The 20,000-nt window shown below is 39.0% G+C and overlaps 1 protein-coding gene across 3 annotated transcripts in view; it reads right to left on the bottom strand.

Moving 5' to 3' along the window:
• The window catches only part of LOC143731072 (formin), a 96,971-nt gene that overhangs the window by 9,047 nt on the left and 67,924 nt on the right, over positions 1–20,000 (bottom strand). For all 3 annotated transcript variants that reach the window (XM_077221731.1, XM_077221733.1, XM_077221732.1), the window contains 2 exons: positions 13,003–13,095; positions 4,124–4,175 (listed from right to left, as the gene is read on the bottom strand). In XM_077221731.1, coding sequence (XP_077077846.1) covers positions 4,124–4,175; positions 13,003–13,095 — 145 coding nt within the window. The remainder of the gene's footprint in view (positions 1–4,123; positions 4,176–13,002; positions 13,096–20,000) is intronic.

Below are 20,000 nucleotides of genomic sequence, written 5' to 3' on the forward strand. Positions count from 1 at the left end.
TTCACGGAAACGTTACTTTAGAATGTTCTCGGAACTCTACTTTAGAATGGTCTCGGAAATGTTACTTTAGAATGTTCTCGGAAATGTTACTTTAGAATGTTCTCGGAAACGTTGCTTTAAAAATGTTTTCGAAAATGTTACTTTAGAATGTTCTCGGAAACGTTACTTTAGAATGTTCTCGGAAACGTTACTTTAGATTGTTTTTGGAAACGTTACTTTAGAATGTTCTATGAACATTTCATTTCATCATTCTTCACACGTTATGGAAATGTTACTTTAGAATGTTCTCGGAACACTACTTTAGAATGTTCTATGAACATTCCATTTCATCATTTTTCACACGTTATGGAAACGTTACTTTAGAATGTTCTCGTAACGTTACTTTAGAATGTTCTCGTAACGTTACTTTAGAATGTTCTCAGAAAAGTTACTTTAGAATGTTCTCAGAACGTTACTTTAGAATGTTCTATGAACATTCCATTTCATCATTTTTCACACGTTATGGAAATGTTACTTTAGAATGTTCTCAGAAATGTTACTTTAGAATGTTCTCAGAAAAGTTACTTTAGAATGTTCTCGGAAACGTTACTTTAGAATGTTCTCGGAAACGTTACTTTAGAATGTTCTCGGAAACGTTACTTTAGAATGTTCTCGGAAACGTTACTTTAGAATGTTCTCGGAACGCTACTTTAGAATGTTCTCGGAACGCTACTTTAGAATGTTCTCAGAACGTTACTTTAGAATGTTCTCAGAACGTTACTTTAGAATGTTCTCTGAAATATTACTTTAGAATGTTCTCGGAAACGTTACTTTAGAATGTTCTCGGAAACGTTACTTTAGAATGTTCTCGGAAACGTTACTTTAGAATGTTCTCGGAAATGTTACTTTAGAATGTTCTCGGAACGTTACTTTAGAATGTTCTCGGACACGTTACTTTAGAATGTTCTCGGAACGTTACTTAAGAATGTTCTCGGAAATGTTACTTTAGAATGTTCTCGGAAACGTTACTTTAGAATGTTCTCGGAAACATTACTTTAGAATGTTCTCGGAACGCTACTTTAGAATGTTCTCAGAACGTTACTTTAGAATGTTCTCAGAACGTTACTTTAGAATGTTCTCTGAAAAATAACTTTAGAATGTTCTCAGAAACGTTACTTTAGAATGTTCTCGGAAACGTTACTTTAGAATGTTCTCGGAAACGTTACTTTAGAATGTTCTCGGAAATGTTACTTTAGAATGTTCTCGGAACGTTACTTTAGAATGTTCTCGGAAACGTTACTTTAGAATGTTCTCGGAACGTTACTTTAGAATGTTCTCGGAAACGTTACTTTAGAATGTTCTCTGAAATGTTACTTTAGAATGTTCTCGGAAACGCTACTTTAGAATGTTCTCGGAAACGTTCCTTTAGAATGTTCTTGGAACGCTACCTTTGAATGTTCTCGAAACGTTACTTTTGAATGTTCTCGAAAAGTTACTTTAGAATGTTCTCTGAATGTTTTGAATGTTCTCTGAAAAAAATTTAGAAACTGAACTTTTCAGAAAGAAAAAACTAAGTATAAATAATGTTTTTGTGAGAACATTATTAAAGACCAGATAACTCTGCACGATTAAAGTTACTGGAAGAACGTTTGATCATAACTTCTTGTTCTGAGAACGTTCCCTGTTAGCTGGAAGTCATTTCTTTATTCTGTGTGTGCATGTTCTGCGTCTTATTTATTTCATTTCGCTTTGTTTTGTTTCGGGTTACAAAAAAAACTCTTGAATCTAAACAAGGAAAAATAATCAATATGCTTTGTTTGTCCTTTTCCCCCCTCTATGAAAAGTTCCAGATATTTTCCGTCGTGCAGCATCTGGCAGCCGAACGCTTGCACATTAATCAGCGCACACAGTTCACAGTGTTCCTGTCGGGAGTCTGACACGCTCAAATACACATGATAAGACCACATGATAACACGACTCTCCTCCAGAAACATCCTTCACGACGCGCACGCTTCAGAAACACACCTGCTGCTCACAGATCAAACAATCCCAGGATGCATTAGCAGCTAGAAACAAATCTGAGTCATTCAAGAGTTCGGGTTCATCAAGGACGCATTCAATCCCTTAAAAGTCATTCTATTTCCAACAAATGTTGTTCTTCTAGAACCTTCCATTCATCAAAGAATCAAGAAAAGTAAAAGTATCAGTTTTCACGAAAACATGAACCCGTTTTCAACCACTGATAATCATAAATGTTTCTTGAGCATCAAATCATCATATTATAGTGATTTCTGAAGGATCATGTGACACTGAAGACTGGAGTAATGATGCTGAAAATTCAGCTTTGATCACAGGAATAAATTACACTTGACAGCTGATTTACATCAGAATAATATTTCATAATTTTTACTGTATTTGTCATCAAATAAATGTAGAAGAGACTTCTTTTTAAAAAATCATACTGAATGGTAGTGTGCATTTCATTCGATGCTGAAAAATATCAATAAAACAATACAGTCTAATTAAAAATGGACTTAATATTCTGTATTTTACGGAATCAGGGCTCTATTAAACTCAATAGTGTGAGATTATCTTGTGGGCTATTTTGCTGAAAATGTAGAGTGCTCTAAATCACAAGGTCTCCTTAGTCACGATGCCGTCCTCAGCTCTAATCGGGCGGTAATTGTTTCTTATGCGGACGTGCGTAAAAATAAATGTGCATGGCATAAAGCATGCATAAAACTCATGCATTCGGATGGAGATTTATTGATGGTGGAGGAGCAAATTTTGTTATGCCACGAATCCATGAACGCGGTCATTCGAATGATTGTCTGCTGTAAATGAAATGTCATAAACTTGGGATAATAAGAATAAATTCATATTTAATCAATAAATAGGACATTAGGCAAATTTTCCTATTATTGATTTGATTATTTAAAACTATATAAGCTTTTTTATTAAAAAGATATAAGCACTATAGTTAAAATAATTGTCTGCATTTTATTTTATCTCAAAATTATGGATGCCATTTTAAAAAATTTAAAATTAGTGGAAATAAGTTAATATAGCCTCTTATTTACATGAGGTAAACACAAAACTGCTTGATTTATTTTTTAATGTATATAACTTCTGTCATATATCAGCCTGTTTAAAATGTTTACGTGCTTTTCTTCTGTTCCTCTTCTGAGCGGTGATGAATTATTGTTCTTGTAAATACTTTCCAGCATTTCAGTAATACAAGTGTAGGCTAGATCTTTAAAATGCATATGAATTAGTGGTGTAGCAAAACAGTAATAAAAAGGATTACTGGATTTAAAAAGGATTTAAACAGTGAATTTTGAATTGATCTCTTCTTGTAAACTCAGAGATCTGGATTCGGACGGCAATAAAATCACAGACTAACCCTGTAAATGATGAAACTAGCGTACGAGCCCTTGAGAAACAATTACCGTAAGAATAGGGCTTATTTGTGGGAAAAAAGTGGATACTTTTGAGTGTGTAGCAAAAACTAGACAAGCTTTGAGACAAACTTTCACGTCTTATAATTGCGTCTTTAATGGTTGCTCTCTGTCACAGTAAACTGACCTGTCAATCATCTTGTCACAGTTAATAATCTCCTCATTTAATTTCCTACCGTATCGGAGACATACAGAAGCACGATGATCTGCAGTCGCGAGTCTTTCATGCAGAGAATCTCCTCATATTAACGTATAATGATTCAAAATTAATGGCCAAACAGATCTTTATAAAAGTCCAGATGGAATATAACACGGATAACATTACATGAGTATTTTTTTATCCGGTTATACTTTGATTAGTCACTCAAACCTTTATCTAAACCTCTCACTGTCGGTCACACATATCCACCATGTTTTGTAGTTTTTTAACACTTTTTACTCATGTTTGTAGTTCCTCCTCCAAAGTGCAGTGGGTTGTGGGTAATATTAGCCTGTATAGTGAGCACGGATCCACACTTCGAAAATCCACTGGGAATAGTAGATCACTCCTGACACACTCTTTTCAACATGCTTTACGACACACTTATTCTAATCTCACACACTGTTTATGATGGATAGTGTGAGCATTGAGACGCAGTGTGTGTGTGTGTGTGTGTGTGTGTGTGTGTGTGTGTGTGTGTTCATACCTGTTCTGTGCCGCCCGCAGCCGATCATCTTCACACGCATACTCGGATTGTGCTGTGGACGAAACACAACATACTGAGAAAACAAACATCATTGAAGCTCTTTTTCACCACCGTATAAAAACATGAAACATGGAAACAGCGACTTTTTATCTCAATTTTGAGTCAATTTGGACTTTTTCCTCAGAATTGTGAGATATTGACTGACAATTGCGAGATAATTGTGACTTTTGTGATGTTGTTGAGGAGATCCCCTCTTCCATATGCGATTTGAGTACCCAGAAAAGCGCTATATACAGCTGAAACTCGAAAAATGAGAATATCGTGCAACAGTTCATGTATTTCAGTAATTCAAATTAAAAGGTGAAACTAATATATTTAGTATATATAACTATATACATATGCATTATTATACTTTTCAGAGGGCCGACATTTCTGTATTTGAAATCCTATTTTTTTAATGATTTTATATAATATTCAAATTTTCTGAGATTTTGAATTTGGGGTTTTAAGCTGTAAGCCATAATCATCAAAATTATAACTTTTGCACAATATTCAAATGTTTCGAGTTTCACCTGTAAATGTAAAGAATTATTAATTATTATTTTTATTTTTTATTCCATGGCGGAAACAAGCTTCGGTAATCATCAGCATGAACATGCAGGAATGAAAACAGACGAGATGTTTAATTTCTCTATTATTCATTCTGGATCAAACTGAGACTTTTTCCTGTTTCTCCAGAGAAAAACAACACAATCGTGAGATCTCGACAATGTCTCAAACTGTGCTCAGATTCTCAAAGTCTGAGATTACAAATTCATAATCTCAATATGAAATCAAACATTTCTCAACAAAGGCTTTAAGTTCTGCATCAACTGAAATAAAACCGGACACTGAACCAGTAACGCTTTACAATAAGACCCCCATTAGAGCATTAACTAACAAGTTTGTTACAGCATTTATTAATATTTGTTTACATTAGTTCATAAAAATACAACGGTTCAGTCTCCAGTGTCAGATAATGCAAGAGGTCCATTAAATAACATGGTTACACTTTAGAATTAGCTCTCATTATTTACTTTAATTAATGCATTAATTAACATGAACTAAATTATTTTTGTAGCATTTATTAATCTTTGTTACTTGATAAAATCCTCATATTGATGATAGTTTACAGTGTATTGACTAATATTAACAGAGACAACTTTTGATCTTGTAAATGTTGAGATTAACACTAAGATTAATAAATGCTTTATTTATTTTCAATTATTATTTTCATTGTTAGTTCATGTTAACTAATGAACTTTATTGTAAAGTGTTAGCGATGAGTTTTATCCAGTAATCGAGCTTTAAACTGAACGATGGGCTGATGAGCTGATGGGCTGAGCGGCTCATCGTTCAGTTTTCAGCTCGATTACTGGATAAAAGCGATTGATGAGAAACGTTTGAGATTTTCAGACTCGAGTCTCTGTTTCACTGTGAGAAACAACAGAGATGTTAAATGGTTAGTTTAGATGCTGTTTCCTCTTAGGGAGTGTGTTGCATACGTGTCGCACCAGGAGTGTGTGTGTGAGTGTGTTTGAGTGTGTGAGAGTGTGTTTGAGTGTGTGAGAGTGTGTTTGAGTGTGTGAGTGTGTAAGAGTGTGTGTGAGTGAGAGAGAGAGAGAGTCTGTGTGAGTGGGTGAGTGTGTGTGTATGTGAGAGAGTCTGTGTGAGTGAGTGTGTGTGCGTGTGTTTGAGTGAGTGTGAGAGTGTGTGTGTGTATGAGTTTGTGTGAGTGAAATGGTAAATGTGTGTGTAAATGTATGAGTGTGTGTGAGTGTGTGGGTGTGAGAGAGAGAGAGAGAGACTGAGTGCGTGTGTGAGAGAGTGAGTGTGTTTGCGTGCGTGTGTGAGTGTGTGTGTTTGAGTGCGTGTGAGTGTGAGAGTGTGTGTGTATGAGTGTGTGTGAGTGAGAGAGAGAGAGAGAGTCTGTGTGAGTGAGTGAGTGTGTGTGTATGTGAGAGAGAGTCTGTGTGAGTGTGTGTGCGCGTGTGTGTGTGTGAGAGAGAGAGAGAGTGCGTGCGTTTGTTTGAGTGAGTGTGAGTGTGTGTGTGTGTATGAGTGTGTGTGAGTGAAATGGTAAATGTGTGTGTGAATGTATGCGTGTGTGTGAGTGTGTGGGTGTGAGAGAGAGAGAGAGTCAGTGTGTGTGCGTGTGTGAGAGAGAGTCTGTGTGAGTGTGTGTGTGCGTGTGTGTGTGTGTGAGAGAGAGAGAGAGAGTGCGTGCGTGTGTTTGAGTGAGTGTGAGTGTGAGAGTGTGTGTGTATGAGTGAAATGGTAAATGTGTGTGTGAATGTATGCGTGTGTGTGAGTGTGTGGGTGTGAGAGAGAGAGAGAGAGTCAGTGCGTGTGCGTGTGTGAGAGAGTGTGTTTGCGTGCGTGCGTGTGTGAGTGTTGCACTAGTGGCTCCCGTGGAGCTGCTCCATGTAAAAGTGTCTAAATGTAAGGCAGATGTGCGGCGGCCGGGCCGAGGTGCAAGAATTTATCTCAGGCCAGAGCGCGCCTATGATCTCAGATTTATTGCATTTTCCAGATTCATCCCCTTTTTTTTTACTATGATGGGGGACCTTTCCCAGTCCCTGATTTAAGAGCGGGAAGTCTCCGAAACATTGTTCAAAGGCGAGTTTGGGGGTCTTTTGATGGGGGAGAGTGTGAACAGCGCTTTCTGTTTTCCCCAGCGCGCGCAAGTTTGTGTGTGTGTGCGTGTGTGTGTGGCTGATTGTCTCAGGCTAATGAAGACGGGGTGAGCCGTGACCAATGGCGTTGGTCTCAGCAGGGGTGGACTGGCGCCTGTGGTCTCCCTTCGCTGTGTGTGTGTGTGTGTGTGTGTGTGTGTGTGTGTGTGTGTGTGTGTGTGTGTGTGTGTGTGTGTGTGTGTGTGTGTGTGTGTGTGTGTGTGTGTGTGTGTGTGTGTGTGTGTGTGTGTGTCGCAGAGAGGGATGTGTGAATTTTCTCCTCAGCTCCGTCTGTAAACATGAAACCAGTAGTGGCTAACTAGAAAGTTATGGGACCTGCACGCTGAGAAGGACAATAAATTCAGGCTTTAAAAGCCACTCGCGGCTGCGCTCTCCATAAAGAGCCTCAGATTCAGGGTTCATTATGAAGTAACGCAGATCCCTCGCTTTAAAACACACACGTGTGATGAAATCAGACGGACACATCAATCGACTGCGGTTTCTCACTGAGTGAATCTCTGCGGTCACAAACACGCTGAAGAATTAATGTGCTCATAAAGCTTTAGAAGAACAACTTACTCGACATCAGATCAAATCAAACTCTAGACAAGAACAATATAAAGAGAAAGTAATATATCTGCATCTGAATCTCACAAAACCTGTCAAGAACATGTCCAGCTCATACATCACCACTCAATACAAAGTGTACACACACACACACATATTCAATAATATATGTTAATGTGAAATAATGATGCTAATGAGGGTAAAAATATGTAAAAACAAATAACTAATAAGGGATAAGATTTAAAAACAGATTTATTTTATAACAATTATTAAATTATACAAATAAATAAATAAAAAGGTAAATACAATTATGCTTATTAAAGAATCATGGCTCTATTGGAATCAATAGAGGGAGTTGATTTTGTCCTAAAAATATGCTTGATTTTACTAATAGTATTAATGCGTACTTATAAAAACTTACTTTTTTCTTTCCATTTTGGAGTGAAATATTTGCTGGAGACATTTTTATAAGGTTCACCCACACTGAAAATGAATGGATGGATGAAAGGATGGATGGAGAGATGGATGATAGATAGAGGGAGAGATGGAGGGAGGGATGGATGGAGGGATAGAGAGATGGATGATAGATGGATGAAGGGAGAGATGGAGGGATGGATGATGGAGATGGATGATAGATGGATGAAGGGAGAGATGGAGAGATAGAGGGATGGATGATGGAGATGGATGATAGACGGATGAAGGGATGGATGATGGGAGAGATGGAGAGATAGAGGGATGGATGGAGGGAGAGATGGATGATAGATGAGAGATAGAGGGATGGATGGATGAGGGAGAGATGGATGATAGATGGATGAAGGGAGAGATGGAGGGATGGATGATGGAGATGGATGAAGGGATATAGAGAGAGATGGAGTGATGATGGACAGAGGGATGGGGGATAGATGGATGAAGGGATAGAGGGAGCGACAAAGGGATGGAAATAGGGATGAATCATAGATGGACGGAGGGATAGATGGAGGGATAGATGGAGGGATAGAGGGATGAATCATAGATGGAGGGATAGAGGGAGAGATGGAGGGATGGATGGAGGGATAGAGGGAGAGATAGAGGGATGGATGGAGGGAGAGAAGGAGGGATGGATGGAGGGATAGAGGGAGAGATAGATGGATGGATGATGGAGATGGATGATAGATGGATCAAGGGATAGAGGGATGGATCAAGGGATAGAGGGATGGATGAAGGGATAGAGGGATGGATGATGGAGATGGATAATAGATGGATGATAGATGGATGAAGGGATAGAGGGATGTAGATGGATGATAGATGGATGAAGAGATAGAGGGATGGATGATGGAGTTGGATGATAGATGGATGATAGATGGATGAAGGGATAGAGGGATGAAGGGATAGAGTGATGGATGATTGATGATTGATGGATGATAGATGGATGAAGGGATAGAGGGATGGATGATGGAGATAGATGGATGAAGGGATAGAGAGATGAAGGGATAGAGGGATGGATGATGGAGATGGATGATAGATGGATGATAGATGGATGAAGGGATAGAGGGATGGATGATGGTGGTGGATGATAGATGGATGAAGGGATAGATGATTGAGATGGATGATAGATGGATGAAGAGATAGAGGGATGGATGATGGAGTTGGATGATAGATGGATGATAGATGGATGAAGGGATAGAGGGATGAAGGGATAGAGTGATGGATGATTGATGGATGAAGGGATAGAGGGATGGATGATGGAGATAGATGGATGAAGGGATAGAGGGATGGATGATGGAGATGGATGATAGATGGATGATAGATGGATGAAGGGATAGAGGGATGGATGATGGAGATGGATGATAGATGGATGAAGGGATAGAGGGATGGATTAAGGGATAGAGGGATGGATGAAGGGAAAGAGGGATGGATGATAGATGGATGAAGGGATAGAGGATGGATGATAGAGATGGATGATAGATGGATGAAGGGATAGAGGGATGGATGAAGGGATAGAGGGATGGATGAAGGGAAAGAGGGATGGATGATAGATGGATGAAGGGATAGAGGGATGGATGAAGGGATAGAGGGATGGATGAAGGGAAAGAGGGATGGATGATAGATGGATGAAGGGATAGAGATATGGATGATAGATGGATGAAGGGATAGAGGGATGGATGATGGAGATGGATGATAGATGGATGAAGGGATAGAGGGATGGATGATGGAGATGGATGATAGATGGATGAAGTGATAGAGGGATGGATGATGGAGATGGATGATAGATGGATGGATGATGGAGATGGATGATAGATGGATGAAGGGATAGAGGGTGGATGATGGAGATGGATGATAGATGGATGAAGGGATAGAGGGATGGATGATGGAGATGGATGATAGATGGATGAAGGGTTAGAGGGATGGATGATGGAGATGGATGATAGATGGATGAAGTGATAGAGGGATGGATGATGGAGATGGATGATAGATGGATGGATGATGGCGATGGATGATAAATGGATGGATGATGGAGATGGATGATAGATGGATGAAGTGATAGAGGGATGGATGATGGAGATGGATGATAGATGGATGGATGATGGAGATGGATGATAGATGGATGAAGGGATAGAGGGATGGATGATGGAGATGGATGATAGATGGATGAAGGGTTAGAGGGATGGATGATGGAGATGGATGATAGATGGATGAAGTGATAGAGGGATGGATGATGGCGATGGATGATAAATGGATGGATGATGGAGATAGATGATAGATGGATGAAGGGATAGAGGATGGATGATGGAGATGGATGATAGATGGATGAAGGGATAGAGGAAAGGATGATGGAGATGGATGATAGATGGATGGATGATGGAGATGGATGATAGATGGATGAAGGGATAGAGGATGGATAATGGAGATGGATGATAGATGGATGAAGGGATAGAGGATGGATGATGGAGATGGATGATAGTTGGATGAAGGGATAGAGGGATGGATGATGGAAATGGATGATAGATGGATGGATGATGAGATGGATGATAGATGGATGAAGGGATAGAGGATGGATGATGGAGATGGATGATAGATGGATGAAGGGATAGAGGGATGGATGATGGAGATGGTTGATGGATGGATGAAGGGATAGAGGATGGATGATGGGGATTGATGATAGATGGATGAAGGGATAGAGGGATGGATGATGGAGATGGTTGATAGATGGATGAAGTGATAGAGGGATGGATGATGGAGATGGATGATAAATGGATGGATGATGGAGATGGATGATAGATGGATGAAGGGATAGAGGATGGATGATGGAGATGGATGATAGATGGATGAAGGGATAGAGGGATGGATGATGGAGATGGATGATAGATGGATGATAGATGGATGGATGATGGAGATGGATGATAGATGGATGAAGGGATAGAGGATGGATGATGGAGATGGATGATAGATGGATGAAGGGATAGAGGATGGATGATGGAGATGGATGATAGATGGATGAAGGGATAGAGGGATGGATGATGGAGATGGATGAAGGGATAGAGGGATGGATGATAGATGGATGAAGGGATAGATGATGGAGATGGATGAAGGGAGAGAGGGATGGATGATAGATGGATGAAGGGATAGAGGGATGGATGAAGGGATAGAGGGATGGATGAAGGGATAGATGGATGATGGAGATGGATGATAGAGGGATAGATGATGGAGATGGATGATAGATGGATGGATGATGGAGATGGATGATAGATGGATGAAGGGATAGAGGGATGGATGAAGGGATAGAGGGATGGATGAAGGGATAGAGGATGGATGATGGAGATGGATGATAGATGGATGAAGGGATAAAGGGATGGATGATGGAGATGGATGATAGATGGATGAAGGGATAGAGCGATGGATGATGGAGATGGATGATAGATGGATGAAGGGATAGAGGATGTATGATGGAGATGGATGATAGATGGATGAAGGAATAGAGGAAGGATGATGGAGATTGATGATAGATGGATGAAGGGATAGAGGGATGGATGATAGATGGATGATAGATGGATGAAGGGATAGAGGGATAGATGATGGAGATGGATGAAGGGATAGAGAGATGGATGAACGGATAGATGATGGAGATGGATGAAGGGATAGAGGGATGGATGGAGGGAGAGATAGAGGGATAACTGACTCCAGCACTGATCCTGAAGCTCTTGAGTTTAGATCAACATGATCCCGTCAGATCCCACAGGAGTTTCACTCTGGATGAGTTCTGGATGAGTTCTGGATGAGTTCTGCATGAGATCTGCATGAGTTCTGCATGAGTTCTGCATGAGCTCTGCATGAGTTCTGCATGAGTTCTGCGTGAGTTCTGCGTGAGTTCTGCGTGAGTTCTGCGTGAGATCTGCGTGAGTTCTGCGTGAGTTCTGCATGAGTTCTGCATGAGTTCTGCATGAGTTCGGCATGAGTTCGGCATGAGTTCTGCATGAGTTCTGCATGAGTTCGGCATGAGTTCTGCATGAGTTCTGCATGAGTTCTGCATGAGATCTGCATGAGTTCTGCATGAGATCTGGATGAGTTCTGCATGAGTTCTGCATGAGATCTGGATGAGTTCTGCATGAGATCTGCATGAGATCTGGATGAGATCTGGATGAGTTCTGCATGAGTTCTGCATGAGTTCTGCATGAGTTCTGCATGAGTTCTGCATGAGATCTGGATGAGTTCTGCATGAGATCTGGATGAGTTCTGCATGAGTTCTGCATGAGTTCTGCATGATTTCTGCATGAGTTCTGCATGAGATCTGCATGAGTTCTGCATGAGTTCTGCATGAGTTCTGCATGAGTTCTGCATGAGATCTGCATGAGATCTGGATGAGTTCTGGATGAGTTCTGCATGAGTTCTGCATGAGATCTGGATGAGATCTGGATGATTTCTGCATGAGTTCTGCATGAGTTCTGCATGAGTTCTGCATGAGTTCTGGATGAGATCTGGATGAGATCTGGATGGTTCTGCATGAGTTCTGCATGAGTTCTGCATGAGATCTGGATGAGTTCTGCATGAGTTCTGGATGAGTTCTGCATGAGTTCTGCATGAGATCTGGATGAGTTCTGCGTGAGTTCTGCGTGAGATCTGCGTGAGTTCTGGATGAGTTCTGGATGAGTTCTGCATGAGTTCTGCATGAGTTCTGCATGAGTTCTGCGTGAGTTCTGCGTGAGTTCTGCGTGAGTTCTGCATGAGTTCTGCATGAGTTCTGCATGAGTTCTGCATGAGTTCTGCATGAGTTCTGCATGAGTTCTGCATGAGTTCTGGATGAGTTCTACATGAGTTCTACATGAGTTCTACATGAGTTCTGCATGAGTTCTGCATGAGTTCTGCAATCTCATTTTCATCAACCAATATCAATTCTTAAATCCCAAGATTGATCTTTTAATTCTGTTAAAGCGTCACTAAACATGTGTGATATCTAATAAACCGCAACAAGCTTTCTGCTTCACCATGAAAAAGTCTCAGTTTCAAATTCTGAATCTCAAGCTTGTGAATCGAAATCGAACCAAATCGTGACGTTTTTGTCAAAGCATATTCTATATAACTTTATTCAGTTATGAAGTGCAGGATAATGTGTGTGTGACGCACCGGAGCTGATGAAGGACTCCATCTTGTCCTTGAAGGGTTGAAGATGTTCGTCGGACGAGTTCTCACACACTTCCTGAACCTCCTTCACACACCCTGCAAGAGAAACACAGATATATATATATATAGATATATGCAGATATACTGAAGACAGACACATGTGATATGAGTGGCACACAGTCAACATCTTGGAAATAAATAGGTTATTTTCTGAACCCTCTATCCTATGACGTTGCCATATGCCAACAATTAATTTCAACTAATTTCCATGTTATTCTGAATAAAATACAAAATATTGCACTATGGGAATTATGTTTTTAAGTCACATGACATTTGAACGTCCCTCACACAGAAAACACCTGCAGAAAATGCTCTATTAACCTCACTTCTAAACATTTCTTCTCAAGGGGGATTTTTGCAGCATCATTGATAAGTAACTTAGATATTTTAACTCATAAATCAACTTTGTCACACATAGTTTTACTGTAAATTGAGAAATATCAATGTTTCCATATTGCAACAGTGGAATTGCAGTAATGAATTTCCCCATTGGGATTTTTCATATATAGTAGCATCAACTATATGATTGCAGTTATTTATTTATTTGAAGTGTTTATTGCAGCATAGATGTATTTATGTAAAAATAACAAATTGATTTCTTTTCATAAAATGAATACAGCAATATTTTATGGACAGGGCAATAGAGCAGATTTAGCTCCTCCATGTGATGAGTAAGGAGGAGTTAGACAAATCATCAGGAATTATAGAGATCGTCTTATTTTTGTTTTGCATGAGTTCCAAGTAAAAAATGTGTAATTAAATAGAAAGAAAATCATAATTGTATATAAGAACTACCTTTTGACCAAGTTAAACCCAAAAAAAAAAAAATCTTTGAAAAGTCTTTTTTGAGTTGTATGATTGAAGCTATTTAATGTAATAACAATTTATTAAAAAAATATTTCATGGTTAGATCATAATGTGCTCTACAGAGGGTTAAGAGCAAGACACTTGTTTTGTTTGCACTGGTCTATTTTGCTTCTATAACATTCGTCTTTTTTTAGGCTAATGGAAAGAAAACAAGTGTGTATTTTATTGCACTTGATCTATTAGCGTCTGTAGATTTTGAGTCAGAAATCTCCACTTCAGCAGCTTTACACACACACACACGCACACACACAAGATAGAGAAGCTAAAAATCACATGCAGTTCATGCATCGCACTAGAAATGAAGGGCAGTATGAATTAAATTGATCAAAAGTGACAGTAAAGACATTTATAATCTTTCTATTTATCAAAGAATCCTGATCAAATCATCATATTATATTTTTGAAGGATCATGTGACACTGAAGACTGGAGTAATGATGCTGAAAATTCAGCTTTGATCACAGGAATAAATTACACTTTACTATATATTCACATAGAAAACAGCTGATTTACATTATAATAATATTTAAAAATATTACATTTTTTTTTGTATTTTTAATGAAATAATTGCAGCCTTGGTGAGCAGAAGAGACTTCTTTTAAAAACATTAAAATCGTACGGATCACCAGCGCCTGAGAGTGTGCACGCACGCACACACACACACACACACACACACACACACACACACACACACACACACACACACACACACACACACACACACTGAACAGGACGGTAGTGAGATATCAGGAGGATATGAACTAACAGGCTTTGAATTAATGAAGCACAGGCGAGTTCTGCGTATCAGATTTCCAGCACATCCATAAACCAGTTAAACGAGAAACATGAGCAAGAAGTGTGTGAGTCTCATCTCAAACACATGACTATCAAAGACAAACGTTTGGAGCGCATTCAAACCAGCGAGAGCAAGAATGCTTTTGATTAGCAAGGCTGGATGTTCTGGTGAGTTTTCTTAATGATTTCAGAGCATGCGGATCATTAATACGCCAGTGAGTTTCATATCCACAACATCACCTCAGTGACGACATGCATGATAGAAGAACACCACACACACACACACACACACACACACACACACACACACACACACACTCAAAAGTTTTGGATCGGTAAGATTTTTAATGTTTTTAAAAGAAGTCTCTTCTGGTCACCAAGAATGCATTTATTTGATAAAAAAAAAGAAAAATATTATTGTAATGTAAATCAGCTGTTTTCTATGTGAATATATAGTAAAGTGTAATTTATTCCTGTGATCAAAGCTGAATTTTCAGCATCATTACTCCAGTCTTCAGTGTCACATGATCCTTCAAAAATCATTCTAACTTACTATTCATCAAAAAATCCTGAATTTTTTTTACAAAACTGTGTTCAACACTGATAATAATCATAAATGTGATCAAATCATCATATTATAGTGATTTCTGAAGGATCATGTGACACTGAAGACTGGAGTAATGATGCTGAAAATTCAGCTTTGATCACAGCAATAAATTACACTTTACTATATAGTCACATAGAAAAGTTATTTTAAATTGTCACAATATTTAACAATACTTTTTTTTTGTGGTATTTTTAATAAAGTAATTGCAGCCTTGGTGAGCAGAAGAGACTTAGTTTAAAAACTAAAAATCTTACCGACCCAAACCTCTTGAACGGTGTGTGTTACTCACGAATCCTCAGACCAGATGCCGGATGGAGTGTGTGTTGTTTGTGCTCAGAGTCTTTGTTGTGCTGCCAAACAACTGCGTTCACACAAACTCAAAGAGCAGAGAGAAATCACTTGGCAACTCGACTCTCGGCGCCAATGTATGGATATGTTTAGCATTAATGAATCTAGTAAATACCTGCATGTGTTTATCATTGACCTGGGCTCTAATACGCAGTTTTATAAAGCTATGTTTTTATATAAACACAACACTCATACTTTTACAAAACGAAATAACAATGTGAAGATTCATCATTACATAAACTCCATATGAATAATAATTACCTTTAAAACTGATTGCACACAAAAAATTGCTATTTCTTAAAAGTCAGCATGAAATGGATTTTTTTTAAATGCATCTTATTGTGAATAATTAATCTACTCACATGTCAGTGTTATTGATGTATATTATGACAGTTTTGGTTATTTTGAATGAATGTTTCACACTTCAATTCTATTCAAGTTTTAGCAAATTTGTTGCATTTTTGTCATTTTTATTATTTTCTGTTTTTTTTAAATGTCTCTTTTTTATGAATTTTTATTTATTAGTTCTAGTTTATGTAGTTTTAGTTATATTTTTTATATAGAGATAGTTTATTTTAGTACTTCAAAGTAAACTAAATGAAAAGAGAAATTTTGCAGCTAGCTGAAATACACACATAAACATACTGTATATATATATACACACACACACACATTTATTCAGTTAGCATTAAAAAACAATGTTTATTTTTTCAGTTAGCAATACATGAATCCATATGTCAGTTATTAAAGTCCCCCTGTAGTCAATAATTTTATCCCTTACAACTCATCTTTGATCACCAAAATTACATATAAATGTTTTCTGTGAAAAAAAATCTTCTTTTCTTAAAATATCTTGAATGTAACTCGACACCCTTGCCTCATTTAGTATGCGCGGTTGTAAGAATTTGCAAATGAGCCCCGCCTCCACTCACTCACTCACTCACTCAGAGATCCACTCGTTGGCGATCACACGTTGATCTGATTGGTTACAAGGTAGTTTGTGACGTCAGAAACACCAGCGATTTCAAAGCGTGTTTTTGAGACTGTCTTTGGTTCACTGCAGTTTTAAGGAGAAAATACTCAGCAATGCTGTCGACTTGTGAATTTACACATGGTTTGTGTTAAAGCGTATTAAAAACACCACATAGACATATAAACAACATTAAAAGCATGTTTCACCACAGGTTGACTTTAAAAAAATATTTCTGAGCTCATATTGTGTAATCAAATTATCTTAACTGGATCTCCCAATCAAACATCAGTATGCATGATTCTCCAATCAGTGAGTGCGCCTAAACTCCGCCCCTTTCTCACAATCCCCTGTAAGCCCCGCCCTACACTGGTTCTTTTTGAGCATTGCGGCGATGACATCAAAACTAACTAGCCTGTGGTAAACATAACTCGCCGATACTTTAATGTTTTGTTCTACAATGTAAACTGCACACACTCACACCCCAAGCGGTCTTATTTAGTAACTTGCATTTTCAAAAACAAAATTCACATCTCCAGAATGAGTGTGTGTGATTTACGCTGTAGAAAGAATTATAACCAGTCCCTCCAGAATAACGCGATTATGCGATAATTCAATGCATAATCAGCCAAAGTCCGCATATTTATGCGGAGGCCGCATTTTTTAAAATACTCCGCACTTTCGCCGCATAAATTGCCGATTTCCGCGCAAAATATGCGGGGCTTGCATGATGTCATAATCCTTGCATTTTCGTTGCAAAAAAAGTCAAATAATTACGCGACGTGAACATCATCGAAAAGCTGTAAAACAGGAAGCACACATTTTATTTTTTTACGAAGTTGTAGCATATTCCTTTTGTAAAGCTACAGAACTTCAACTCATCAATGTTTTGTAAGTTTGAGCCGTGTGTTTATTAAGAAATAAAACAAGATGAGAACTTAAATATTCCAGCACTTTCTGTGATGTGTTACACTTGCTTATCATAGGAAGGAATAAGAAATGACTCTTTATATTAGGGAATTGGCCTAGTGAGAACAGGGTGTTGGGTAGGGCTGTAGTAATGACCACCTTTGTCAAATCCAAGACCAGGACTAGTCGAGTCCAAGACAAGACAGAGTCCAAAAAGGTTCGAGTCCGAGTCAAGACCGGGTCCAGGACAGGGGAAAAAAAAGTCTTGTGCAAGACATTATCAAGACAATCATTTTGGGTTATTATTTGTTGATCTAAAAGCAAAAACAGTGTCACAACACCCAGGATTTTTAAGTATAGACATTCCCCTTGATATCATATAATCTTCTAATCTAAAGAAAACAGAATGATGACATATGGTGATACCTCATAATAGCAGTGTTTGACTGTGGATCTGAAAGACGCACACTTTCACATCCAGATAGCCCCCCATCACAGGCCATTCTTGAGACTCGCCTCTCTCTCTCTCTCTCTACCTCTACCTCTCTCTACCTCTCTCTCTCTCTCTCTCTCTCTACCTCTACCTCTCTCTACCTCTCTCTCTCTCTCTCTCTCTCTACCTCTACCTCTACCTCTCTCTCTCTCTCTCTCTCTCTCTCTCTCTACCTCTACCTCTCTCTACCTCTCTCTCTCTCTCTCTCTCTCTACCTCTACCTCTCTCTACCTCTCTCTCTCTCTCTCTCTCTCTACCTCTACCTCTCTCTACCTCTCTCTCTCTCTCTCTCTACCTCTACCTCTACCTCTCTCTACCTCTCTCTCTCTCTCTCTCTCTCTTGAGACTCGAGGGGCAAGCTTATCAATACACCGTTCTGCCATTCGGTCTGTCCCTACCACCCCGTACATTTACGAAGTGCATGGACACGGCGCTTTCGCCCCTGAGACTCCGGGGAGTGCGCGTGCTGAATTATATCTCGATGACTGGCTGGTTCTGGCGCAATCGCGGCTCACACCAGAGCATATAAATGGCTTTTATGTGTGCTTACTGGGAACATAATGAAGACAGCTGGACTCGGTCGAGACCAAAAGCCATATTTGGCAAGACCAGTGGCCGAGACCGAGACAAGTCCGAGTCCGAATACCAGCGAGTCCGAGATCATAGAAAAGCGGTCTCGAGTCCGGACTCGAGTACTACAGCCCTAGTGTTGGGGGAATCACTTTTTTCTCTTTTTCATCAAACCGTAACTTTTGCAAGTTCCCGCAATTTCATCGCATAAAATTGCATAAATATTCCACATATTCCATCGCATTTTTTAAGAGAACGTGCCGCATAATCAAGGATTTTTGCCCGTAACAATCACAAAAAAACTCTGCATTTTTCTGGAAGGACTGAATAACACACTGAAAATGTCCAAGTAGGCCGTCTCCTCCGGGATCACGGACACCGACTTCATGAGCATTGGTTCTTCCCACAAAGCTTTGGTTCCAGCGGTGATCGCTGTAAACCTCAGGTAGCAAACGCTGCAAAACCAGCATTAATACCCGAGAGCAGATTTATCTCGCCGCGCCGGCCTTGGCCCGTCAGAAGCGTAACATATACCGAGCTCTGACAGCGCTCTGAGGTTGTATATAATTGTGGATTATCTACTGAAACTCTTGGGCTTTTCTCTGATGGAAATGATCCACTGCATGCTATATAAATAACCCTGCCAGACAAACGTCTCGTCTCCTGAAAGACTTTCCAAAACATGACGTCTAAAGCCCTGTGAGCCGGAGTTTGTATGCGTGTAAAAGCATGGTTTTGGTTAATTCGCTCTTTCATCATTGGAGGATACGAGGAATGTCTCTATTGTCTCGACTCGTGGCATATGGGCTCGATTGATGCGCCACTTTATAAAATAAATGCAGAGACCGATGTGGAGTAAATGACACGCAAACACATGCATTGTTTTCTTGCTTAGCATTACATTCTTACATCAAGATGCATTTACTGGAGAAGCAAAATGACTGAAGATATTAAGTCTTGTTTTCTGAAAAAAATCATCAAAATGAAGTGAGTTTGTGCTTAAAACAAGAACAAATATCTGCCAATGGGGCAAAAGAATAAACTTAATTCAAATGTATTTTTCGGACCCCAATGGCAGATATTTGTTCTTGTTTTTCAAGCTTCATTTTGATACTTTTTAATAATATCTTCAGTCATTTTTGCTTCTTCTCCAGTAAATGTATCTTGATTTAAGAGTGTTTATATATTTGTGCTGGAAAACGAGACAGAAACTCTGAGGAAGAAGATAATTTTGAGAACTGCAACAAATGCTGTTCTTCCTCAGTGTTTGTGTCTCGTTTTCCAGCACAAATATATAAACATTATCAAATCAAGATGCATTTACCGGAGAAGAAGCAAAATGACTGAAGATATTAAGTCTTGTTTTCTGAAAAATGTGTCAAAA

Source organism: Siphateles boraxobius, unplaced genomic scaffold, assembly GCF_051911475.1.
Source record: "Siphateles boraxobius isolate OS27281-9 unplaced genomic scaffold, OSU_SipBor_1 85, whole genome shotgun sequence".
NCBI classification, from domain to species: domain Eukaryota; kingdom Metazoa; phylum Chordata; class Actinopteri; order Cypriniformes; family Leuciscidae; genus Siphateles; species Siphateles boraxobius.